Below are 23,627 nucleotides of genomic sequence, written 5' to 3'. Positions count from 1 at the left end.
ATGCTAACTTAATGATTTAAAACCTGGAAACACGAAAAACACCGTAAAACCGGATTTACGCCGTCGTAGTAACACCGCGGGCTGTTTTGGGTTAGTTAATTAACAACTATGATAAACTTTGATTTAAAAGTTGTTATTCTGAGAAAATGATTTTTATTATGAACATGAAACTATATCCAAAAATTATGGTTAAACTCAAAGTGGAAGTATGTTTTCTAAAATGGTCATCTAGACGTCGTTCTTTCGACTGAAATGACTACCTTTACAAAAACGACTTGTAACTTATTTTTCCGACTATAAACCTATACTTTTTCTGTTTAGATTCATAAAATAGAGTTCAATATGAAACCATAGCAATTTGATTCACTCAAAACGGATTTAAAATGAAGAAGTTATGGGTAAAACAAGATTGGATAATTTTTCTCATTTTAGCTACGTGAAAATTGGTAACAAATCTATTCCAACCATAACTTAATCAACTTGTATTGTATATTATGTAATCTTGAGATACCATAGACACGTATACAATGTTTCGACCTATCATGTCGACACATCTATATATATTTCGGAACAACCATAGACACTCTATATGTGAATGTTGGGTTGAGGTTGATTCCAAAATATATATAGTTTGAGTTGTGATCAATACTGAGATACGTATACACTGGGTCGTGGATTGATTCAAGATAATATTTATCGATTTATTTCTGTACATCTAACTGTGGACAACTAGTTGTAGGTTACTAACGAGGACAGCTGACTTAATAAACTTAAAACATCAAAATATATTAAAAGTGTTGTAAATATATTTTGAACATACTTTGATATACATGTATATATTGTTATAGGTTCGTGAATCAACCAGTGGCCAAGTCTTACTTCCCGACGAAGTAAAAATCTGTGAAAGTGAGTTATAGTCCCACTTTTAAAATCTAATATTTTTGGGATGAGAATACATGCAGGTTTTATAAATGATTTACAAAATAGACACAAGTACGTGAAACTACATTCTATGGTTGAATTATCGAAATCGAATATGCCCCTTTTTATTAAGTCTGGTAATCTAAGAATTAGGGAACAGACACCCTAATTGACGCGAATCCTAAAGATAGATCTATTGGGCCTAACAAACCCCATCCAAAGTACCGGATGCTTTAGTACTTCAAAATTTATATCATATCCGAAGGGTGTCCCGGAATGATGGGGATATTTTTATATATGCATCTTGTTAATGTCGGTTACCAGGTGTTCACCATATGAATGATTTTTATCTCTATGTATGAGATGTGTATTGAAATATGAAATCTTGTGGTCTATTATTATGATTTGATATATATAGGTTAAACCTATAACTCACCAACATTTTTGTTGACGTTTTAAGCATGTTTATTCTCAGGTGATTATTAAGAGCTTCCGCTGTCGCATACTTAAATAAGGACGAGATTTGGAGTCCATGCTTGTATGATATTGTGTAAAAACTGCATTCAAGAAACTTATTTTGTTGTAACATATTTGTATTATAAACCATTATGTAATGGTCCTGTGTAAACATGATATTTTAGATTATCATTATTTGATAATCTACCTAAAGCATTTTAAACCTTTATTGATGAAATAAAGGTTATGGTTTGTTTTAAAATGAATGCAGTCTTTGAAAAACGTCTCATATAGAGGTCAAAACCTCGCAACGAAATCAATTAATATGGAACGTTTTTAATCAATAAGAACGGGACATTTCATCGGACGCCCGAACTTTAAACCCTCATCACATGCCTACATGATGTGGTATCGCATACCCGAACTTAAAACCCACATCGCCTTTCGCACAAGTAAATACATTACATACACACATGTATAATTATTCCACTCACCTTATTGCCTTTTGGTGAATGCTAAATCGAGCTCGCAACCTTCAACGTAACGCACCTATTACATTATACACAATATTAATCACACATTCAAGTTGATGAACCAACTTACTCGCCACCGAAGTGTCATTTTGACCCATCTAAAGGTTAGCACACCCATTTTGGGTCATCAATACACCCAAATAACACCCACTTACTTAATATCAAAGTGTGCTAGTGATTAACTAACCAATTAAGACTCATAACCACCAATTAACACTTTGAAATCCTAGGTTAGTTATTATTGAGTCTTCATGACTCAATCTTACCCAAGAACCCTCAAAATCAACAATATTAGGTTTTATGTTCAACACTAACTCAAACCCTAACCCTTAAACAAATTAAAATAAGGAAATCAAAGTTAGAGCTTACCACCACAATCACAACGTAGCTAGTGATTAGATGAACAACTTTAACACACGCGGTTTGGCCCGAAATCAACTTCTTCCTCTTTGATTTGAGCTTTCTCTCTCTCAAAGTGTTTCTCACTCTAGAACTTTTAATTGGAGAGATGAAGTTGTCGGTGGAAATATTGAAAGTGTTTCATCCACCACACAACTGGCCATTTACAGCCTTGAACTCGTCCTCAAGTGAAAAGACAAGAATGCCCCTCATAAACTTTCATTTAAAAAGTAGAAAAGTGTGCACAGGGCTAGTGCGCCACGCGCACCGATAATTGTGCGCTGTGCGCACCATGGTCTGAACAGCTTCTGACTTCTGTTTAAATACACAATGCTATCCACACCCTATGTACTCTATTTACAATCGGTACAATAATTATTTGGGTCTTACACACTATACTCTTATTAATCATGTTGCGTTTTTAAGTTAACTAATTTTAAGATTTTAGATATTTGAAAGTATCAAATAAATATAGATTTGAGATTATGTTGTAAAAGAGTTATGAATGGCTAACTGAATGAACATTCAATGAACACATTTTTCAGTTATTATTAGGTTAAAAATTATCTAGTTGTGACCCTGATGACTGATGAGTACAAAAAGTGTACTGTAATTACATTTAATTGTGTTTCGGAAGGTAATACCAATTTTTTTTAACGGCAAAAAAAAATGAATAAATTAAAAAGCTAACAAGATGCTAGAAAAATTACAAAATGGTAATAAGATTTTGTAGCTAAACATTCCAATATGATCAGATAATCGTTAGTTACGAGTTAACCATTTTAGAAGTACTTCAGCCAATGAACCAAGCAAACAACGAGTAAAATCCACAGGTGCAACGATGTGAGGTGTAGTGTGACACGGTAGTTAAGAGAAACAGTAAAAATAAAAATTAATTATTATTAACGCAAATTCTAAAGATTCAGGATAACAACAGAAACTGTTATACAATTTGACAACAAAATTTACATGGAATTGTCCATGAAGACTGTTCTCGCAAGTCAAAAAATTCACTCTGTCCTGCTTTCATCCCATTTGATAGATCGGTTGTGAAATCACCAATCAAGTCTAGAGCTCTCACCACCTGTGCACCAATCAAGTAAATGGATTTTTCATTTTGTGACTATTTAAAATTCATTGCTCTTGAAACAAGAATCCATGATTACCTGACTCATTCATGGTCTATTTGGGGCTATATGACGTATGCATGCTGCAGCTGCCCCAATCAATCAAAACATATCAACCAGGCCATAGTCGTTGACTCGTTTCCGAGCCTCAGATCTACTAATTCGGCAAAATCTTCGTTTTCACCTGCCTTATTTAACAGTGATCGGGTCTGAAAGGACATAATGAAGAACCATGAGGAAAAAAACCAAACAAATGAAGTTGAGATCGGTCACAATAGTTCAGTAGTGTAACATCTGATATTGCTATTGCTGGTGAACCTCAGAGGCCATGAGGGGTTTTCTTGTTTGCCTAGCGGATTCGAACTTGAGACCTCCTGAAACTATTATCACATCTGAGAGGCCATAAGTCGTTCTATTAGATATATCAATAATCAGTATTTATGAATAACATCCGCAGGTTTTAACATGATGAGCCAGCTTGCCAAAAGATGATGAAAAGCTTGCAATTATCTGACTTAGTAAAATTGGTATATTGCAAAAGCTTCTGTAATACTTTGGAAATAATTTAGTAATTTATTTATATTACTCCGTATTAAGTTACATTAACGTCACTAAAAGCTGAGGGAAGGACGACTTAGATGGTTCGGGCATGTTATGAGGCGCCCACTTTTAGCCCCGGTTAGGAGAGTCGAGACCCTCGTTGTTGGGGGCGTAAGGAGAAGGGGTAGACCCAGACGTAGGTTGGAGGATAGAGTGAAGCTTGACATGAAGGAGCTCTTATTGACCGAGGACATGACTTCTTATAGGAATTTGTGGAGGAGTAGAATTAGAATAGATGACTAGGTTCTACATATTGTTTATTTATTTTATATATTTATATTATATTTCTTGCCTACTTGCTTGTGTGCACTTCATATATGTCTTTATTATGTATTTTTTTTTTCTTTTTCGTGGGACTTTACGTATATATAATATATCTATACTTATTGTAGCTTATTCACATGCTTTATTGCACTATATGGATACATGTTTGTATTACATTATATAGCAATTAAATTATACGTACTTACATATCACATGTTTTTATGCTAACATAGTATACTTATTTGTCTATGCCTACATAGTATACCATCTATTTTATACTGCATATTATACCTACATGCTTCTTACCAACATGCTTACATATACTTATTGTACTTACACGACTTGTTATATTTGCATATTTGACACTCACATAGTTTACTTATATGTTATATTACATTATAATTATATTGTTATATGCTTTATTTACCTATACATATCGTATTGGAGTATACATTATTCATGGTGAAGTTTCTATTTTATCAACTTTACTTGTTTATTTTTACTCCACACAGGGACGGATCTTGAACGATTTTAGTGGGAGGGCCAAAATCATTTCAGAAACTTATATAAGAAAAATTCTAAAATCTTGGAGGGGCTATTATATAAGATATTTATATATTTGATCCCAAAAAATAAAATTTACACTAAGAGAACAAATTTTTGGAGGGGCCACTGCCCACCCCTGCCACCCCAAAGATCCGTCCCTGACTCCACATATCGGATTTCATGGTTCTTTCTGGTCGGAGGTCCCTAGGAAGCAGCCTCTCTGCTCTACAGAATAGGGAGGGACGACTTCCTCTACCTGGGGACCGATAGGTATCCGTGGGTGGAGGAATGACTTCCCTTTTACTTTAGGGTAGAGGAAAGGACTGTTTACATCTAACCTCTCCATACTCCAATTTAGTGGAATTGAGTATTGTTGTTGTTGTTGTTGTATTAACGTCACTAAAAGCATGTAAACAATCCTACTCAGGCAAGACTCAAGCCTATAGAAGCAAAAGAGCGCCAACAAAATTTGGGCTAATACCAACTCACAAGAACCAAAGACTATATGAACTAACCACAGATCTAGCTTTAGTCAGGGCAGCCTAAGCGTGTGTTGCATTTGGTTCACATATTTTTTTAAACTAATAACCAAATGTTGTTGATAATCAAACGGACCTCCTAATTGTATAAAAAAACAAGTGTCCAGGAGAAAGTAGGTTTAACTAATTACAAACAGTTACTTACCCAAAAGTTCCCATGGCCACTGTGAGTGATCCGAGGGTGACCTGATACACATCAAGACGTCAAAGCTTGTCGAATTGAAAAAAAAAATTATCGACAATTTAGACTTGCAATATTCGTGCAAGTATGCTAGACCACGTGCTGCACCAGCAACAACTTTGATTCATGTTGCCCAGTCCATATCAGGCATGCCTTCACCTACAAAGGAAAAACACAGGAAAAAAAAAAAAAAAAAAGATTATACTATAGTTTGAATACAAATCATCCCAAATGCTCTATAGAGCCGAAAACTACCATGAAGATGGTAATTAAGGGTGTGGTAAACATTAGGATGCCCATATCGTCTTTTGATCCTTTGTTTGAACCAAACAGCAAGCACAAAGAAACTGAGTGTGATAAACCCAAAAACAAGGCCGATGTACCATTTACTGTGCCACTTGTGCTGGTATCCATCGCTCGTGCAGTTGGCTTCTCGGTGGGTAAAGATGCAGCTGAAAACCAGGTGGGGCTCCGGTAGTGGATGAATTGGCTGGGGTTGGTTAAAAAGGAGGTGATGATGTTGAAGTTAGAGGGGGTGATGGAGGAGTTTGAGAAAGATGGCGGAGGGGGTGATAGTTGCTGACCTGGCGAAGAATGTTTCGGTGGTAGAACGTTTTCAGGAGGTGGTGGGGACGGATAATTGCTGTAGGAGGAGGTGGAGAGGGGTTTGAAGAACAACAAAGATCAACCCGAAATTGAACTGATGATTGACGAGTCAATAATCAGGCACAGAAACCCCACCCGTATCTCAAAATTCATGATCTGGGAATAATTCCAAACTAATTATTGATTAATCAAACCAAAATGCCAAACAGTTCAGCGAACACAGAGTTCCAGCAAGTACTAAAATCACTAAAGGAAGATTCAAATGCTAATACAAATGCAGCACCAATTTAAGTTAGAACAAAACGGCTGCCGTCTCGGCCGACTAACCGGTTTGGTAGCACTTAGAAAATCTGCGTAGCGTGCATTAATGTACAAAAGTTCTGTTCTGTTTTCCAGTTATAGTGCGCGGCGTACATTTGCCAGGCACCAGAATTTTCAGCATTTTGACCCAAATCAACACTTGACCCATTCCAAATGAGAATGAATAAAACTTCCACATTACTACCAGATTTTCATTGAAATACATACGTATCATCTTCAAAACGCTTACAAAGCTTTTGCTTGCTTTCATCAAACCGTTTTGCCCAAAAACTTCTAATAACTCAGTCAACGTTAAAAGTTCTGGTCGAAGCCGGTATGAGGCGGTCAAAGTTAAGGTTGGTCAAAGTTAGGTCAAATTCTTAATATTTTTATACTCAGGTTTTGTGCCATATAAATATCTTTGAAATATTTATGTTTGATATATTATAGTGAAATACATATATGTTAAAAAATGCCTAATCCCCAACTCGACTAACTAGTCGTTTCAAAGTCCAACCGACTCGTCTCAGTTTCGCCACTTTTCCGACCTGGGTTAGAGCTAGAGTGGGCTAAGAGAAACCCTAAAAAATTGCCAAATATGAATATATTTTTCCTTATTGTAATAACTAGTTGTGGAGCCCTCGCTTCGCGCCCGGGGCTCCGTTTTGAATGCGAGTTAAAAAAAAAATGTTGATCTATTTTGTAAAAGAAAATAAAAAAAATTCGACATCTAACATTGAAGGGTTGTTCCTTTGTGAAAGTTGCTTCTTTTAGCGTTCGGGGGTTTTTTTTTTTTTTTTTTTAAAGTTAGTTGATCTATTTTGTAAAAAAGAATATTTTTCGACTTTTTTTGATAGCATTGAAGGGTTGTTCCTTTTATGAAAGTTGTTTTTTTATCGTTTGAGACAAAAAAAAAAGTAGCACAGTAATAGCGTGGTGAGTGTTATTATTCAATTTTTTTAGTGTTAGTGATGGGATAAATAATATTTTAGAATATAGGTATAAAATGGGGGGGTTCGATTTGTATTTTAATGAAAGTTAGGGGGTTGGGTGTGTGAAAAATGGAATATTAAGTAAATAGTACTATAAAATGGGGGGGTTCGATTTGTATTTTAATGAAAGTTAGAGGGTTGGGTGTGTAAAAAATAAAATGTTAAATAGTACTATTCATAACTAATAAGATTAGTTATTAGTTATATTAGTAATAGTAAAGTAATATACATAATATGAATATGAATAACACCTAATATTGTTCATCATTTACACAAACAGTAACAGAGTGGAAGCCTTGATCATCAAAGTGGGGTTTTTGTGAAAAGATGGAGAAAATAGTAGGGTCGTGTGTGGGACCAGATAAAGAGATTAGTGTATAAGTATTAGGTAACGTGGGGCCGACTTTGAACAAGTCTTCCACATTGTTATTAGATGGAGACATGAAAGATGTTAGTGATCTTAAAGATAAGTCAACACAAACATCATGAAGAACATGTTATGCTATGTTTAATGTTTGTGACTTGTCATGTTATTGTTTGATTGCTATATCTATTTCATATGACTCTAAATTAATGAAAAATGTCATACCGTTGCTGGATTTTTTTTTCTTATCATCGATATCGTTTCGTCGATGTCCTTTCAGCTTCTTCTTCTTCATCCTACAAGAAACCACTTAAATTTTGGTTTTGCAACATCTTCTATGATACATACATGATACAAAGTATTTTGAATATATCATAAACACAGACCCTGAACTTACATACAACACTTGTTTACTTTTTTTCGCCTGAATTAAGAGCTGTTTCTGTACACAGATCATTGAGTGGAAAGTAAACAGGCCCACTAAAAACACATACCTCAAATCCATATCTTATATATCCATATCATTAAAAGCCATAGTTCCACAGTACAAAATAGTTGGTACAAACAAGTAAAACAATCTCTTTACAAACATCAACGGATAACAATAACAAAATTTGACACATTAGATCGAACAATCAACAACAATAATGACCAAACCAACAATGTTTACCACTTCCCGTTTCACAATCATCCCTGCTAAAGATCCACCATAACAAATTAGTCAACGAATTCCCATCATCATGACCAGTCAAAGTTCGAATCTTTTCAAGCGCAATCTCACTTTCATAAACACCTTCTAACGCATACACAAACCCTTTCCACCCTTCACCAACACCTTCTCTCCCCAAAACCGGCAACGTCCAATTCACAAGCTGCTTCACATACTCAACATCCGAAAACAACACTTCGGTAATCGGCAACAATGGCAGCACGTTTATCCCTAACCTACACTCTCTCCAATCAGCCGGTGCAAACCATAACCCACTGTCTCTTTTATTCGCCCAAAGTACTCCCATTACTCTGTTTTCACGCGTGAAATCTGCAGCGTAAAGTGCGTCATTCGCTTTAATATGCCACCATGTTTGAGAAGCGTGTATCTCCATTGCAGTAAGCAAAGATCCCACCGCAACTAAATGCGTATCTCCGTACGCCAATCCCAATAACGCAGCTGAATAATACGAGTTCACAGCTTCACTTGTGCTTTCTTGATTCCTTCCGTCTGCAAATTCGGTCAAACCCGAAGCCCATGAGTGTAACTTCCATAAATCGAAGCATCTCAAACGAGGATACTTTATATTCGAATTTGAATTTCCACCTCTACTTAATGTCATGAAATCCGCCATTAAAGAGTACGCGTGAGGTCGATACTTTCGTCCCCAAACGGGATCGATCTTAGCAAGAACCGCGATTCCATACAGAAAGTAACCGATATGAAAATGGTGATCATTGTAAACACCAAACCCGAAATCTGCGCCTGTATCAACAGACCCCTGTTTCGTTATAATCCCACCCCATGTTTTCTCATACCAAAAACCGTTACTACCGAAAGTTCCGTTTAACCATGGTTCAATAGTATCCTTTAAATACTTTTTAATTTTTGGGATTACATCAAGATAACAAATTTCTTCAGCTATCAACGCTAACCTAGCTGCCCTAGCTACCAATTTCCCAAAAAAGTAAGATGATGTTGTTTCAATAGAATTCGAATTCAAACCTTGAACATCTTGCACAAGTGCATCTATGATTTGGGGGATCGATTCTTGTTTAACGCCATTAATCGAATACCAAGTTATAGAAACCGGGTCGGTTTTCAAAACCCATGAATCTCCAACAACACCTACAAGCTCACCATCAATACTATTGAATTTAAATTCATCAAGAACCCTAATTTCACAATCATCAAGAAGATTAATATGAAGAGGGTTAGCTAACATTAACAAATCCCCCCAACCTTTCTTCTCCCATTTGTACTCAACACAAAATGGTTCACTAAAAACAGCTTTACCCGAAACAGGGTAACACGAGCTAAACCTATCTAATACCGATTCGAAACCCGAATCCGAATTTGGCAATATGGCAATTCGAATAATTCCACAAAAGTCGTCGGATTTCAAGCTGGACACCTCATGGGTCAAATTAATAGGTGAAGATGAATACAAAATCCATTTTTGACCATTATTAAGGTTGATTGTAAACTTAGTTTTGGAAGAATTTGAAGCAAAATCAAGTATCGCATGAATAGTTGAGATGTAAAGTTTGATGCTTTTTAGGATTTGGCAAGTTAAAAAGGGGCAGCCTCTAACAAGAAAGAATCTTAAATTGGGTTGAATGTCTAAAGTGACACTGAGATCATCAAATGAAGATATGATATGGGTTTGATTCGGGTTTGGGTTATTGAAAACGGATATGGTGAGATCCGGGTTGAAGACTTGGTATGTGAAAGAAGTGTTTGAAAAGAGAGATGGGTAAGAGATAGAAAGTGATGATAGAGATGATTTGATCAGATATGGGTGAATATATTCAGGTTGATCACCATTTTTTAGGACAAAATTTTGGAAGAATGAGTTTGTGGGAAGTGGGGATGAAAGGAGGTCTGGGGAGAAGAAAGATGATGGGTCGGGTAGGACAGTGGATCGGGTCTCCGGGAAGGTGAACGGCTGGAGCGAGCGGCTGTTCATGGTGGTGGTTCAGCTGGGATTAGTTGACGGAATTAGTTGTTTGGGGGTTTTATAGGGGTTTTGATTTGTTGTTTTACGGAGATCGATAATATGAATCACTTTGTTGCTTGATTTTCTCTTTTAGTGAGAGAATGAGTGAACATCTAGTGAGAGAAAAAGAGAAATACCGATGGAGATAAGTGAGGAACAAAAATCATTCGGAAAAGTTAGAGATCGAGTATTTTATAGCGGTAACTATGCGGCTTCTAACTCGCGGTATAACGGAAATCATCTGAAATCGTTCATGTTTTTCAATTTTCCGGAAGATTGGAGGGTGGTCGACTTGTGGAATATATTCAAACCGTATGGTTGGGTTAAAGACGTGTATATGGCCAAGAAAAGACTTAGGAATGGCAAACGATTTGCGTTTGTCAGATTTGATAAGATACCAGATGGTGATGTTCTGCTGCTAAGTTTAAGGAAAATTCGTTTTGATGGACATGAAATCAGAATTTTTAAAGCTTCCACAAGATCTTCAACAGGTTCAGAAGAGAGGAAGGCAGAAGAGAGAAAGGCAGATTGTCAGGACCAAGCAACTACCGGCAGACAAAGTACCTTTAGACAAGCATATAGAGATGAACGTAAGTTTAGCGAAGTTCTCTATGGCGGTATGGCTCGGTTCAACAAGGTGAGAAAGGATCACGCTGAAGAAGGTGACCTTAGGGATGTATTACAGCAAAAGAGAGGCACGAATAACCCATTAGAGACAACAGTGGAGCACAATGTTAACATTCCAGAAGATGATGATAATTAGATGCTACTAAAAAGATGTTTAATTGGGGAGGTCCAAAAACTAGAGTTTCTAGATCAATTCAGGTCACTTTGTAATGCAGAAGGCCTAGAAAAAATTGACATCAAATATCTAGGAGGACTTGATATCATGGTGATCTTTGAAGATGAGTTAACAATGAAAAACATCATGAGTCAAGAGAACCACTGTATAAGACGATGGCTAGCGAATATTCGATCAGGTGACTCACCTTATACTACTTCTGGGAGGCTAACTTGGCTCAACATCATGGGGGTCCCAGTGAGATATTGGTCGGAAAAAACGTTTCGCAAAATCGCTGAATGGTGGGGGAAAATATATGATATGGAAAACTGCAACTTTGAAGAAAGCATGAGTCTGGTGAAGGGTAGAGTGTTAGTCAAGCTTTGGGGTGTCAACATGTTAAATGCCACAGTCAATCTGAGAGCAGGCAATAAGGTTTATTATGTCAAAGTTATGGAAGAGTTAAGAGACATAGTTGATGTTGATGTGGAGCAAGCAGAAATCAGTGATTGGGGTGGTAGTTCTAAAAAAACCGATGATGAAATATTGAGTGATGAAGTCGAACTTGATGTTGATCGGAAAACTTTCTGCCCTGACGGAAAAGGCAGAGTAGTCGGAGAAAATTGTGGTGGAAAACAAATCGATGACGAAGCCTCGGGATGTGTGGGGAAAGACAACACTAATGATTGCAGTCCTACTTTTTCCAAGGAACGGTGTGAAGACAGGCAGCCGACACCTTTGGAAGAAACAAAAAATAGCAGCTCAAATTTCAAACATTCCAACAAAGAAAGATGTGATGATGGGGTAAAAGACGGTTCAGACAATTTGAAAAATAGGCCCATCAATGATGATGCTGAAAATGGGCCTGGGAATAAGGCAAAGCCCAATGGTGGAAATAATCCCAATATTAATGTTGAGGATTTGAGCCTTGAAAACAATATAGGGAATTTTAAGCCCAATCAAGATCCCAATGAAAGAAACACTTACGGGCCAACAGTAAAGGAAAGGCCCAGTAAAGATGCTGATAGATCAAATGGTGTGAGACAAGAAGAAGTTACAAATGGTGATAAATCTAGAGATACGAGCGAGAAGGGAGATGACGAGAGACTCTCTGCTGAAATTGAAGATGAAATTGAAACGCTCTATGATGGGGACTGTGAAACTATTCCTGAAACCATGATCGAAACTGATGCAGAAACTTTAATTGGTGACGTATGTGATGATGGTGTCAACATAGAGATCTCAGCCAACAATCGAAAGAAGAGAGGAGAAAAGGGGAATAATGATCTTTGGGAAAGTTTAGGCAATTGGCGAGCGTCATCCAAAATTATGAGAGCTAAGTGCCTGGCAAAATCGAAGCACAAGGGGGAAAAGAAAAAAGGATCAAGGAACCACAACACTTCAAAAAGGAATTCAAATTGCAATCATTCAAGGGGTTCCAAGTCACAGAAAAAGTCGAGGTCAGACAGTAAGAAAAAAGATAGCTCGGAAAGCAGTGTAGAATTGAAGGAATTTGCGAGGTAAATTGGACTTGAAACTAGTCAGGTCTAAATTTGTCTTCTTCTTTTTTCGCTAGATAATTATTAGATGAAAATTATATCTCTCAATATTCGTGGCTTTCGGAAGGGTAAGGAAAGTAAGGTAGGGGGCTGTAGAAAACTTATTATGCGCGAAAAACCAAATGTGGTGGCACTTCAGGAAACGAAATGTAAGTATGTTGATGATAAATGGGTAAACAGGCTTTGGGGATCGGACGATTTTGGGTTTATTCAAAAAGAAAAAGTCGAGAAATCGGGTGGTATGTTAATTATTTGGGATAAAAACTCTTTTGTGGCTGAACATGCGATTCATGAGGATTTTTTTATAGCTGTTAAAGGAAGATGGCTAAACATGAATACTGACTCTTTTATCGTGAATGTTTATGGCCCGCAAGATGATTCAAATAAACTAAGAATGTGGTTGGCATTGGAAAAGCTCGTGGGTTCACACGATGGGGCGTGGGTGATATGTGGAGATTTTAATGAGGTGAGGAATGAATCGGAAAGAATGAACTGTGAGTTTAGCGAAAGAAGGGCGAAGTGGTTCAACAATTTCATAAATAACTCATGCTTAGTGGATGTCCCACTGGCAGGAAAGAAGTATACAAGAATTTGCGACAACGGGCTTAAATTTAGTAAACTAGATAGATTTCTTATTTCGGATGAATTCGGGCTGATGTGGGGAGATATCTCTGTTGTGGCACTTGAACGAGATCTTTCAGACCACTGTCCCATCATTCTTCGTGATAAAGTTATCGACTTCGGCCCTAAACCTATAAAGGTGTTCGACGAATGGATAGAAACTGATGGCGCGAGCAAGATAATAACTAATGTTTGGAACCAAAATGTTGTTGGGTGGAGGAAGGATAACATCTTCAGAATAAAAATGCGTAATGTTAAGCTTGCACTTAGACAGTGGAGTATCGAACTGTTTGGGAATCTTGACTTGGAAATCCATGATCTATGCAATGCAGCAACAAAATGGGAGATTGAAGCTAAAAATAGATGCTTGAGTGTGACAGAAAGGAACGAATTGATGGAGACCCGAAGGAGATGGCTTGACAAGGAGAAAATTAAGACTGACATGGTTAAACAAAAATCGAGGGCAAAATGGGTTTTAGAAGGAGACGAAAATACGCGATAGTTCCATTCTCTTATTCATAGAAGGTATAATAAGCGAAATATTAGGGGGTTGAATATAAAGGGTGTTTGGAGTGAAGACCCTGTTGAAATTAAGGTGGAAGTTTTCAAGCACTTTAAGTCGTTTTTTTGCAAAAAAGGCTACCAATGATTTGAGAATGTCTGCGTCTGGTCAACATTTCTCTCCGAGACAAATCTCCGAACTGTAGGCTAATAAGTTGGAAGAAGAATTTACTGAGAAAGAAGTGTTTGTAGCAATATGTGAATGTAGTAGCTCGAAGGCTCCCGGGCCCGACGGCTACAATTTTAAATTTTTTAAGAAGTTTTGGGATCTCATAAAAGTTGATCTTATTAACGCACTCAAGTGGTTTTGGGCTAAAGGCGAAATATCGAAGGGTTGCAATGCCTCTTTTATTACACTTGTACCAAAGAAGTCGGATCCGATAGGTCTTAGTGACTTTCGACCGATAAGCTTAATTGGTTGTTACTACAAAATTCTCGCGAAGATACTTTCCATCAGGCTAAGAAAAGTGGTTCCATATATTGTCGGTGATGAGCAAAGCGCTTTCCTTAAAGGTAGATTCATTCTAGACGGGGCGCTTATTATAAATGAAACTGTCGACTTTTTGAGCAAACATCGAAAGAAAAGTGCTATCTTCAAGGTAGACTTTGAAAAGGCCTTTGTTAGTCTAGATTGGGATTTTTTGATGGTCATAATGGAAAAGATGGGATTCGGTGAAAAATGGAGAGGTTGGATATTGGCATGTCTTAAGTCCGCTTCGATTTTAGTACTTGTCAACGGCTCCCCTACTAACGAGTTTACGCTTGAAAGAGGAGTGAGACAAGGCGATCCATTATCGCCTTTTCTCTTCATCATTGCAGCTGAGGGGCTGAATATTCTCACAAAGAACGCGGTCGAGAAAGGGTTATTTAAAGGTGTCAAAGTGGGGGCCGATAAAGTTATGGTTTCGCACCTCCAATACGCGGACGACACAATTTTTATCGGTGAATGGAGTAGGTTAAATATTTGCAACTTGATGAAACTTCTTGAATGCTTTGAAAAAGTATTGGGTTTAAAAGTGAATTATCATAAAAGTTCTATTTCCGGGATGGGGGTTATAAAAGAAGAAGTTGAAAGAATGGCAAAGCGCGTGAACTGTAAGATTGGTGAACTCCCTTTCAATTACCTTGGAATCCCTATTGGGTGCAATATGAATCGAGTAGAGAGTTGGAAACCGGTTGTTGATAGATTCAATTCGAAACTTTCGAAATGAAAAGCACGTTCGATCTCATTTGGTGGAAGGCTAACCCTAGTTAAATCGGTCCTAAATAGTTTACCGCTATATTATTTCTCACTCTTTCGTGCTCCGACGAGCGTCATCAACTCTCTGGAGGGTATTCGACGAAATTTTTTTTGGGGCGGGGTGGGCGGGGGGAAAAAATGTCTTGGGTTAAGTGGGATGATGTTATTCTTTCCTATGGGTTTGGGGGATTAAATATTGGGTCATTAAAAGGGAAAAATCTAGCTTTAATTGGGAAATGGTGGTGGCGATTTAAAAATGAACCTAATTCGTTTTGGGCGAAAATTGTCACCTCTATTCACGGGTCGGGTGGGCTGCTTAACGCTTCTGACTCACTCAGGACGCAAGGCAAGGGTGGGGTGTGGGTTAACATTGTTCGTGTAGGGAGGGAGATCGAGAAAATTGTTACATGTTTCAGGGACTCCTTCATCAGGAAGATTGGCGATGGCTCTTCAACTAAATTTTGGGATGACACATGGCTAATGGATACTCCGCTGAAGGTAAAATATTCGAGATTATTCCACCTGGAACAGGAAAAAAGTGTTGCGGTTAAAGATAGGGTCGAATGGGGTGATCAAGGCTGCATCATAAATTGGAAATGGGAGCGCAATCCTTCAGGTCGGGTACAAGATGAGATGGCTGATTTAATTAACAGGTTGGTAGCATACACCAAATCAAATAAACAGCAAGATTCATGGCATTGGAAGTTATCGAGCAACGGTCTTTTTAACACAAAGGTACTCTCAAATTTTTTAGAAGAAAGCACCCTTGACTTGATAACACTTCAGGTACAAGAAGAAACAATACGTAATCGTTTTGTTCCATTAAAAGTTGAGGTTTTTATGTGGAGGTTACTTAGGCGACGACTCCCGGTTCATGTTGAATTAGACAAAAGGGGTATTGATTTAAACTCAGTTTTATGACCTCTATGTGATGAGGATCCCGAAACCTTAGATCATACTTTCTTACTATGTAAAAATTCAATGGATGTGTGTGAGCGTGTCTACAAGTGGTGGGGTTTTGGAAGTACCTTAAATTACAGCATTAGTAATGCGTTTCGGGGTAATACCCCTGCGAGGTTATCCCCTTTGGGATGTCAATTATGGCAAGCGGTAGAGTGGACGACTGTGTATCTAATATGGAAAAACCGTAATAATAAAGTTTTCTCTAATAAATCTTGGATCGGGGTAAACGCACTAATGGAAATTCAACTTATGTCCTTCGAGTGGGTTTCACAACGACTAAAAAAAGGGAAGATTGATTGGCTACAATGGCTTACGTCTCCTTCTATTTTCTTAACTGATCATGCTTGAGATATGGCTTGTGAGTTGCCCACTCTGCAACTAGCAGGATTTTCACATCTCTTCAATTAGTGTAAATTTGAGACAGTTTCCAGGTGCAGTCTTATGACTTTGTGTTTGTGTTTATATACTCCATAACTAGCGTGTTTGTGTTTGTATATTGTGCTAGGCTTTAGATAGCCTTAAGTTCGTGTATTGTATTCATGTATTGTATTGGGCTGGTCTCCCTTTAGCCCTTCGAGTTTAATATATTTCTGCTTTTCGGAAGAAGAAAAAAAAAGAGGATGTATTTGAGAGTGCCAACTAAGTTTCCATCAAAGAAAATACAGTCATATATTAGAGTGCTCTCAACGGTCCCGTCCACCTCCAGCCCATGCCACCGCCCAGCTGGGTTCTGATGGCACCACGGCCGCCCAGCCTTTGCCCAGGCCGCCGCCTAGCTCACTCGTTCTCATTTTCGTCCTTTTTCAGCACATTTCTGGACGATGCGGACGAGGGAGATGCAATAATCACAGGTACCTTTTGCTTTTGAAGTTGTACATGTATTTATTTAATTAATATAGTGGGTTCAATTTATTTGAGGGAGGAGTGTTGATGTGCGTAGAGGTGTATACAAAATAGTTGTAATTTTATTACAAAATACTATTAAATACGATACAATTTTATACAAGTTATTTATTTATTTATAGAGTGGATATACCTAAACCTTGCTACAACACTTATAGGCAGTGTACCTAATAGTACAGTAGCGTAGTTTTTAGTAAGTCTGGTTCGTTCCACAGGGAGCTAGCCAAGTTTAACGCTATATTTAAAAATATATTTGTAAATATATAAATAGTATTATTATTATAAAAGGGGGTTTTTACCGTTTAATGACCGGTTTGTCGATTTTAAAACTTTAGTCGCAGTTAAAACCTAATGTAAAATATTAAAAATAAAAATAACTTAATTTAAAGCGTAAAGTAAATAACGATAAATTAAAGTGCGATAAATTAAATGACAATAAATAAAATTGCGATAATTAAAAAGTACGATAAATTAAAAGTGCAATTAAATAAAATGACAGTAAATAAAAGTGCGATGAAATATGAAATAAAGGAATTATGCTTATTTAAACTTCCGTAATCATGATGTTTGACGTGTTGATTTTAGTTTATTGCCATGGGTTAATTGTCCTTTGTCCTGGATTATTCAATATGTCCATCTGGTTTTTGTCCATAACAGTCCATCAGTCATAAATATAAAGTGCGAGTGTCCTCGTCAAATTATTCTTATATCCGAAGTCAAATATTCCAACTAATTGGGGACTTAAACTATAATTACACCAATTTTCCTTGTATATAATTCACCCATGTTTTAATAAGTCCATTGACTATTAATCCATTCCCGTGTCCGGTTAAATGAACGATTATTAATACTTATAAATATCCGGCCCATCGTGTCCGATCGAGTGTATATGGTTATTTATAGGTATGTCTAATTGTAAATCTTTATATTAAATTAACGAACTATCATTCAATTAAACAAATATAAAGCTCATTAATAGCTCATAGTCTAATTTCCACAAGTGTCGTTCTTTTGTCCAAACTCCAATTATGGTACAAAGCCCAATTACCCAATCTTAATATTTAGCCCAACATCACGATTACTTCGGCATTAAATAAGCATAATAATAACTTAGCTACGAGACATTAAGTTAAAAAGGTTGAACATAATTTACAATGATTAATAATAGCGTAGCGTTACACGGACAGAATTTCGACTTACACCCTTACAACATTCGCTAACATACCCTTATTATTATTAAATTAAAATTAAAATTATAATATATATATATATATATATATATATATATATATATATATTTATATTACGTTATATATATATATTACGTGAGATAGAGAGTAGAGAAAGATGTGTTATTCGGCCGAAAACTGCGAAATATATAGATGTGGCCAGACTTTTGGCTCCATGCGATCGCATGGATTTTCTTCCTCCAGGCCATGAGATCGCATGGATCAGGAATCCAGCTCACATGTTGTTGTTTTCTAGTTTGCCGACGTTTTTAACATATAATATAATATATATATATATATAATTTTAAGAATTAATTATATATTATATTATATTCATGTGCATAGTTGACTTGTAATTTTTAGTCCGTTGCGTCGAGCGTTGAGAGTTGATTCTGGTCCCGATTCCGGATTTTCGAACGTCCTTTCGTACTATTTAATATCTTGTACTTTGCGTTTTACGTCTTGTACTCTTGTAATTTTTAGACGTTTCTCATCAATAATTTGAACCTCTTGGATTGTACTTTGTACTTTTGAGCGTTTTGGTCGTTTGCGTCTTCAATTCGTCTAATCTGTCTTTTATCTTCACCTTTTATTATTTAAACGAATATCACTTGTAAATAGAATAATTGCAACTAAAAGCTTGTCTTTCTTGAGGGATAATGCAATGAAATATATGTTCGTTTTTAGCATTATCAAATATTCTCACACTTGAGCGTTGCTTGTCCTCAAGCAATATAGTCTTGAAATAAAAATACTAGAATCACTTCTTTATTCTTCACACTTTGTACATCAGTGATTTCTATACGGCGGTATGAGCAATGGTAGTAACGATGTGGTTTACAGTCCCACATGACTATGAAAATTTAGATCCTTTTAGGAAATTGGATCTTTATGAAAACATTTGATCTTTTGAAAATTCAATCTAGCTTTTACCCTAGATAAGTTTTCCGGAATAACCCTTCACCGGTGTTTGCAAATTATTTTTGTGGGTTGTGTGGGATTCATATTTAAAATTTTAGCTCAAAACTTGCGGTTTTGTGTCACCCACTTGCTAACCTTGTATTGGGAAAGCAACACGTCCAGTATACTTGCTCCGTATATTACCTTTCGGTAAACTACCGTCCGGTTGTAAAGGAAAGCGTTTGAACAAGCAACTGTTAAGGCAATGTCCCGTGACATGGTTTTGATTATGGTCTATAACGTGTCGGATGCAATTACTATCCTTTGTAGGAGCAATAGTAAAGATCAACCTATAGTTTTTCGGTCTGGCACAAGGTCCTGTCTTCAACCATGCTATGCAACCACCGTTCTTACGGTTGACACCCGATTTAGTTCAGGTGACCTAATGAATTCCAGGTGAATTCCTAGGATTTTACGTTCAATGGTAATGAACGCATTGAAAATAGGTTTTCAGAAAACAAATCGGTTTGTAATTTGATCAAAATATTTTCTCGTTCAAGCTCGAGTTTAGATATCATTGAATTTCATGAGTTTGAATTCTCAATCTTTAAGGTCAATCTCAAGGATTGAGTAATATCAGTCTTAAAAGCTGATTTTTAATCTTTAAGGAGATTATCCTTTCTGGGGATCTGATTCATTAGTCTTATAAGCTAATTTGCATGGTGCCCCCCCATTGTACGAGACAGATCCTCTCATGGTTAGGATAAGTCTGACCACTTGACGACCCTGTTTGATGCTGAGGTCCGTGGATTTCCAGCTGATTTTCGAGAAAACTTTTCAAGGTTTTTCGTAGACTCTACAACTGGTCTGGACGACAACTTCATGACCTAAATCAAGAAGCGCGTTTCTTTTTCTCTCGGAAGACTTTACTTCCTTTTAAATTACAATAAACTGGGTAAAACTGATTAATATCGTCCAAAACAAAAGTATTTTCAATTATTTGTACAAAAATATGTGATATATGTTCTAAATAACTTGGTAAATTTTTCCCACACTTAGCTTTTATTTTCCTTTCTTTGCCTTTTTATTTTCCTCTATTCTATTTTAAATGAATTCTAACATTTTGGGTTGTTTCACAATTTATGTCCTTTCCGAGGTAACAATAATTTCGGTGTTAACACCTAGTTTTATCACTCATAAATATGTATAAACATGATTTTGAGTTCATTTAATTGAAAATTTTGAAAAATTTTACTAGAATTGGGTAGTCAGTATATAAGACTAGGGCTGTTCTTTATTATCAGAGAGCACTAGATTCTAATACAACTACTGCGTTACTAGTATTTTTAATGGTAACCAAGTGTATAAGTCAAAAATTTAAAAATCCAAAAGAATTTAACCCCTTCCCACACTTAAGATCTTGCAATGCCCTCATTTGCAAGAAATCAGTAACAATTTAAATTATTGAGGGTGATTAGCGTAGAAAAATGATTAAATTTTACGAAAGTTTCTAAACATATTGGGGTTTGTTTGTTGAATGATAAATGGTGCACTTCATTTGTTCATTCCGTCTTGTTGTTACATCACATTTGTTTTTCGTTTTGTCATCAAAATTAGTAGCTTTTGCTGAACTTAATGCCAGTCTTTGAAAGTGTGCTGTTTTACCCTGTTGTGTACATAAGATAAACTACAATCATACATAATATTTTTATTATTATTATTTTTTATAAAATCTTTATTTATTAAAACAATTTAAATGAATAATTTTTTAAAATTTTGTTTCCTTTTACTTTAGGTAGTTTAGGTATGTTTACCTAGTCCGTCCCTCGACAAAATTTAAATTTTGTCGTTTTTAAAGCGATTGTTTTAAAAGCAAAGATTTTTGAGTTTTTTTTTTTTAAATGTTTTTGGCATACTTTAAATCAAATAAGATTAAAAATAATGATAATAAAATTTCTCGTCCCGCCCTCGGGGAAAGCAATTTCGGTTCAACGACCTAGTCTTCAACTCACGACGAATTTTAAATATCAAAATTTTAACTTAATGAAATAAAGTAAAATTTTTGTTTTTAAATTCACACCAAACTTAAATTTAAAATGCATAAAATTAAAAATTCATATAAATATAATTAATATTTTTATACATTAATTTTACAAACTTACATTAAAAATATTAATTTTTAAAATATTTAAAAACTTAAATATATTGATTTTAAAAATTTACATTAATAATTTAATATTTATATATTAATTTTAAAAACAAGGTAAAAATTAAAATTAAAAATCTTTTTGGTCTTTTATCCCACTTTAATTAATCAAATATTATCAAAAATATATGCCCCTCTTTTGGGTAAAGTAATTTCGGTTCCATAACCTAGTTTTACTCCTGACGAATTTTTGAAATATTTTGGGTTGATTGATTAAAGATATTTATACCTTAAGAATAAATGGTAAATTTTGCAGTGATGTAATAAATTTTTGTATGATATCAATAATTTCGGTTACGCATACATAATTTTATTGAATACCAATTTAATACCTTATAGCGAACGATTCAGCGTTTATTATCAAAAGGTTAAAAGCAATAAAAATAAAAATAAAAACTGTACATACTTACCTATGAGGAAGAATTCTCAGAGACCTGCTTTAGCTAACTCATAGGAGAGTCGTGTGATTTGATTTTCCATAGCTACGTAAGCGTAACCTCGATTCTTCAATATCTTTTCTTCTAAACATATAAACGGTCCTTCTCTGCATAGAGTAACAAATTCGGTATTTGAATATGTTTGATTATTTGAACATTTACCTTCGTGTGACCATTTTCCGCATTTGTAACATCTTTCAAGGTGTCATGCTCTTCTTTTTGTTGCGGATTTTGATTTTCCTTTACCAAAATGTATCTTATTATGATCTTTCCTGAGTTCTTTTCTTACTCCGTCCATTTTGCCTCTTATGAAGGATACCAGTTCACTCGGAAGGGTGTCATTATTACGTTTAGTAATCATAGCATGTAGCATTAGACCATGGTTCAGATCAAATGAATTCTTCATCTCGTAAAACCTAAAAAAATAAAAATTCAGAATGGAGGGAGAAGACTAGTTTTTAGGGTCTGCTAGGGAAAGACCATTCGAATTCCATTCTCGGAAACTACACAAAAATAGAATATCTAACTCTAACAAAAATATATATTATCCTAAAAAGATTCGAACATTCCCACACTTAGTTAGCTGCGGTGTCGAAATTGTGATTAACTTCATCTTCAACTTCCATTGGATTATCTATGTAATGTTTAACTCCGTGACCTTTAACCTTAAATTCAACTCCATTTGAATTTATTAACTCTATTGTTCCGTACGAAAAAACTCTTTTGCCTATGAATGGTCCAGACCATCTTGATTTCAATTTTCCAGGAAATAGCTTGAATCGTGAATTGAAAAGAAGAACTCTGTCTCCTTCTTTAAATTATTTTGAACTTCTGATTCTTTTATCATGCCATTTCTTCGTTCTTTCCTTATAGATTAACGATTTTTCGTATGCTTCATGTCTTAATTTGTAACGACCCTGGTTTTTCCAACATTTATTTATTAATAATTATTATTATTAATACGTGTGATTAAACGAATGTATGTTATTACATTTACATGTTGCCATGATTGCCCGAACTTGACTTTAATTGCCCGAAACGTCTTTGTGACACACAAAACTTACACGAATAATATTTTCATATATTATTTACATTCATGATTAGTTTTATTAATCATTTTAATTAACTAAAGTTATTAGTTAATTACTTGGGCTTTAATTGGATTTAATTGTTAATTACTTGGAACTTGGGCTTTATTTTTGTACATGGGCTTATAAGCCCACCTTACTTATATTTGTGGATTAACTAGGAGCCTTTTTACTACAACAAGTCCATTAAGGGTTAAGAACTAGCTAGTTAAGAGACTTGGAATATAGTTACTCCATAATCCCCATGTAAACCATTCTTTTATCCAACTTTTGAAGGCTTTACCTTGCATTACCTTGTGAACTTCTTCCCTCCCCTTTGTGGCTGCTGAAACCGACGGCCATATGGCCCTTAGATGGGGTTTTGACTTCATTTTCTCATTACTCTTACACTTGCATTCCTCTCTCAAAAACACACACACAATACTTGCTACTTTCTTTCTCTCTTTTCCTCTCATCTAGTAAGCAACTTGAACTTGTTCTTCTTCTTCTTCTTTTCTCTACAAAAACCATAGCCTAAGGGCTCTTTATCATCATCATTCTTTGATTGTTATAATCTTTTGTTAGTTGTAGTTGTTACTTGATTATTGTTACTTACTTACTAGT

General features: G+C 35.7%; 3 protein-coding genes across 3 annotated transcripts; 2 read left to right on the top strand and 1 right to left on the bottom strand.

Annotated features, from left to right (window-relative positions):
• Positions 1 to 8,240: 8,240 nt before the first annotated feature.
• On the bottom strand, positions 8,241 to 10,509 carry LOC139864952 (glucan endo-1,3-beta-D-glucosidase-like). The gene has a single exon (XM_071853507.1). It carries the CDS (start codon positions 10,504 to 10,506, stop codon positions 8,464 to 8,466), a length of 2,043 nt encoding a protein of 680 aa, XP_071709608.1. The 5' UTR covers positions 10,507 to 10,509; the 3' UTR covers positions 8,241 to 8,463.
• A 2,395-nt stretch (positions 10,510 to 12,904) lies between these two features.
• Positions 12,905 to 15,269, top strand: LOC139863668 (uncharacterized). Its single transcript, XM_071852278.1, has 2 exons — positions 12,905 to 13,942; positions 14,205 to 15,269. The coding sequence occupies exons 1-2, from the start codon at positions 12,905 to 12,907 to the stop codon at positions 15,267 to 15,269; spliced, it is 2,103 nt and encodes a 700-aa protein (XP_071708379.1).
• A 167-nt stretch (positions 15,270 to 15,436) lies between these two features.
• LOC139863667 (uncharacterized) lies at positions 15,437 to 16,219 on the top strand. Its single transcript, XM_071852277.1, has one exon. It carries the CDS (start codon positions 15,437 to 15,439, stop codon positions 16,217 to 16,219), a length of 783 nt encoding a protein of 260 aa, XP_071708378.1.
• The last annotated feature ends 7,408 nt before the right edge of the window (positions 16,220 to 23,627 follow it).

The sequence above is a fragment of the Rutidosis leptorrhynchoides genome, chromosome 8, assembly GCF_046630445.1.
Source record: "Rutidosis leptorrhynchoides isolate AG116_Rl617_1_P2 chromosome 8, CSIRO_AGI_Rlap_v1, whole genome shotgun sequence".
Classification (NCBI taxonomy): domain Eukaryota; kingdom Viridiplantae; phylum Streptophyta; class Magnoliopsida; order Asterales; family Asteraceae; genus Rutidosis; species Rutidosis leptorrhynchoides.
This window is presented reverse-complemented; position numbering and strand designations above follow the sequence as displayed.

Bases quoted from the DNA above. Each gene is read 5' to 3' on its own strand.
- LOC139864952 (XM_071853507.1), bottom strand. From the start codon at position 10,506: ATGAACAGCCGCTCGCTCCAGCCGTTCACCTTCCCGGAGACCCGATCC.
- LOC139863668 (XM_071852278.1), top strand. From the start codon at position 12,905: ATGAAAATTATATCTCTCAATATTCGTGGCTTTCGGAAGGGTAAGGAA. The intron at 13,943-14,204 runs GTTAAACAAAAA...TCCGAACTGTAG, and splicing joins AGAAAATTAAGACTGACATG to GCTAATAAGTTGGAAGAAGA.
- LOC139863667 (XM_071852277.1), top strand. From the start codon at position 15,437: ATGTCTTGGGTTAAGTGGGATGATGTTATTCTTTCCTATGGGTTTGGG.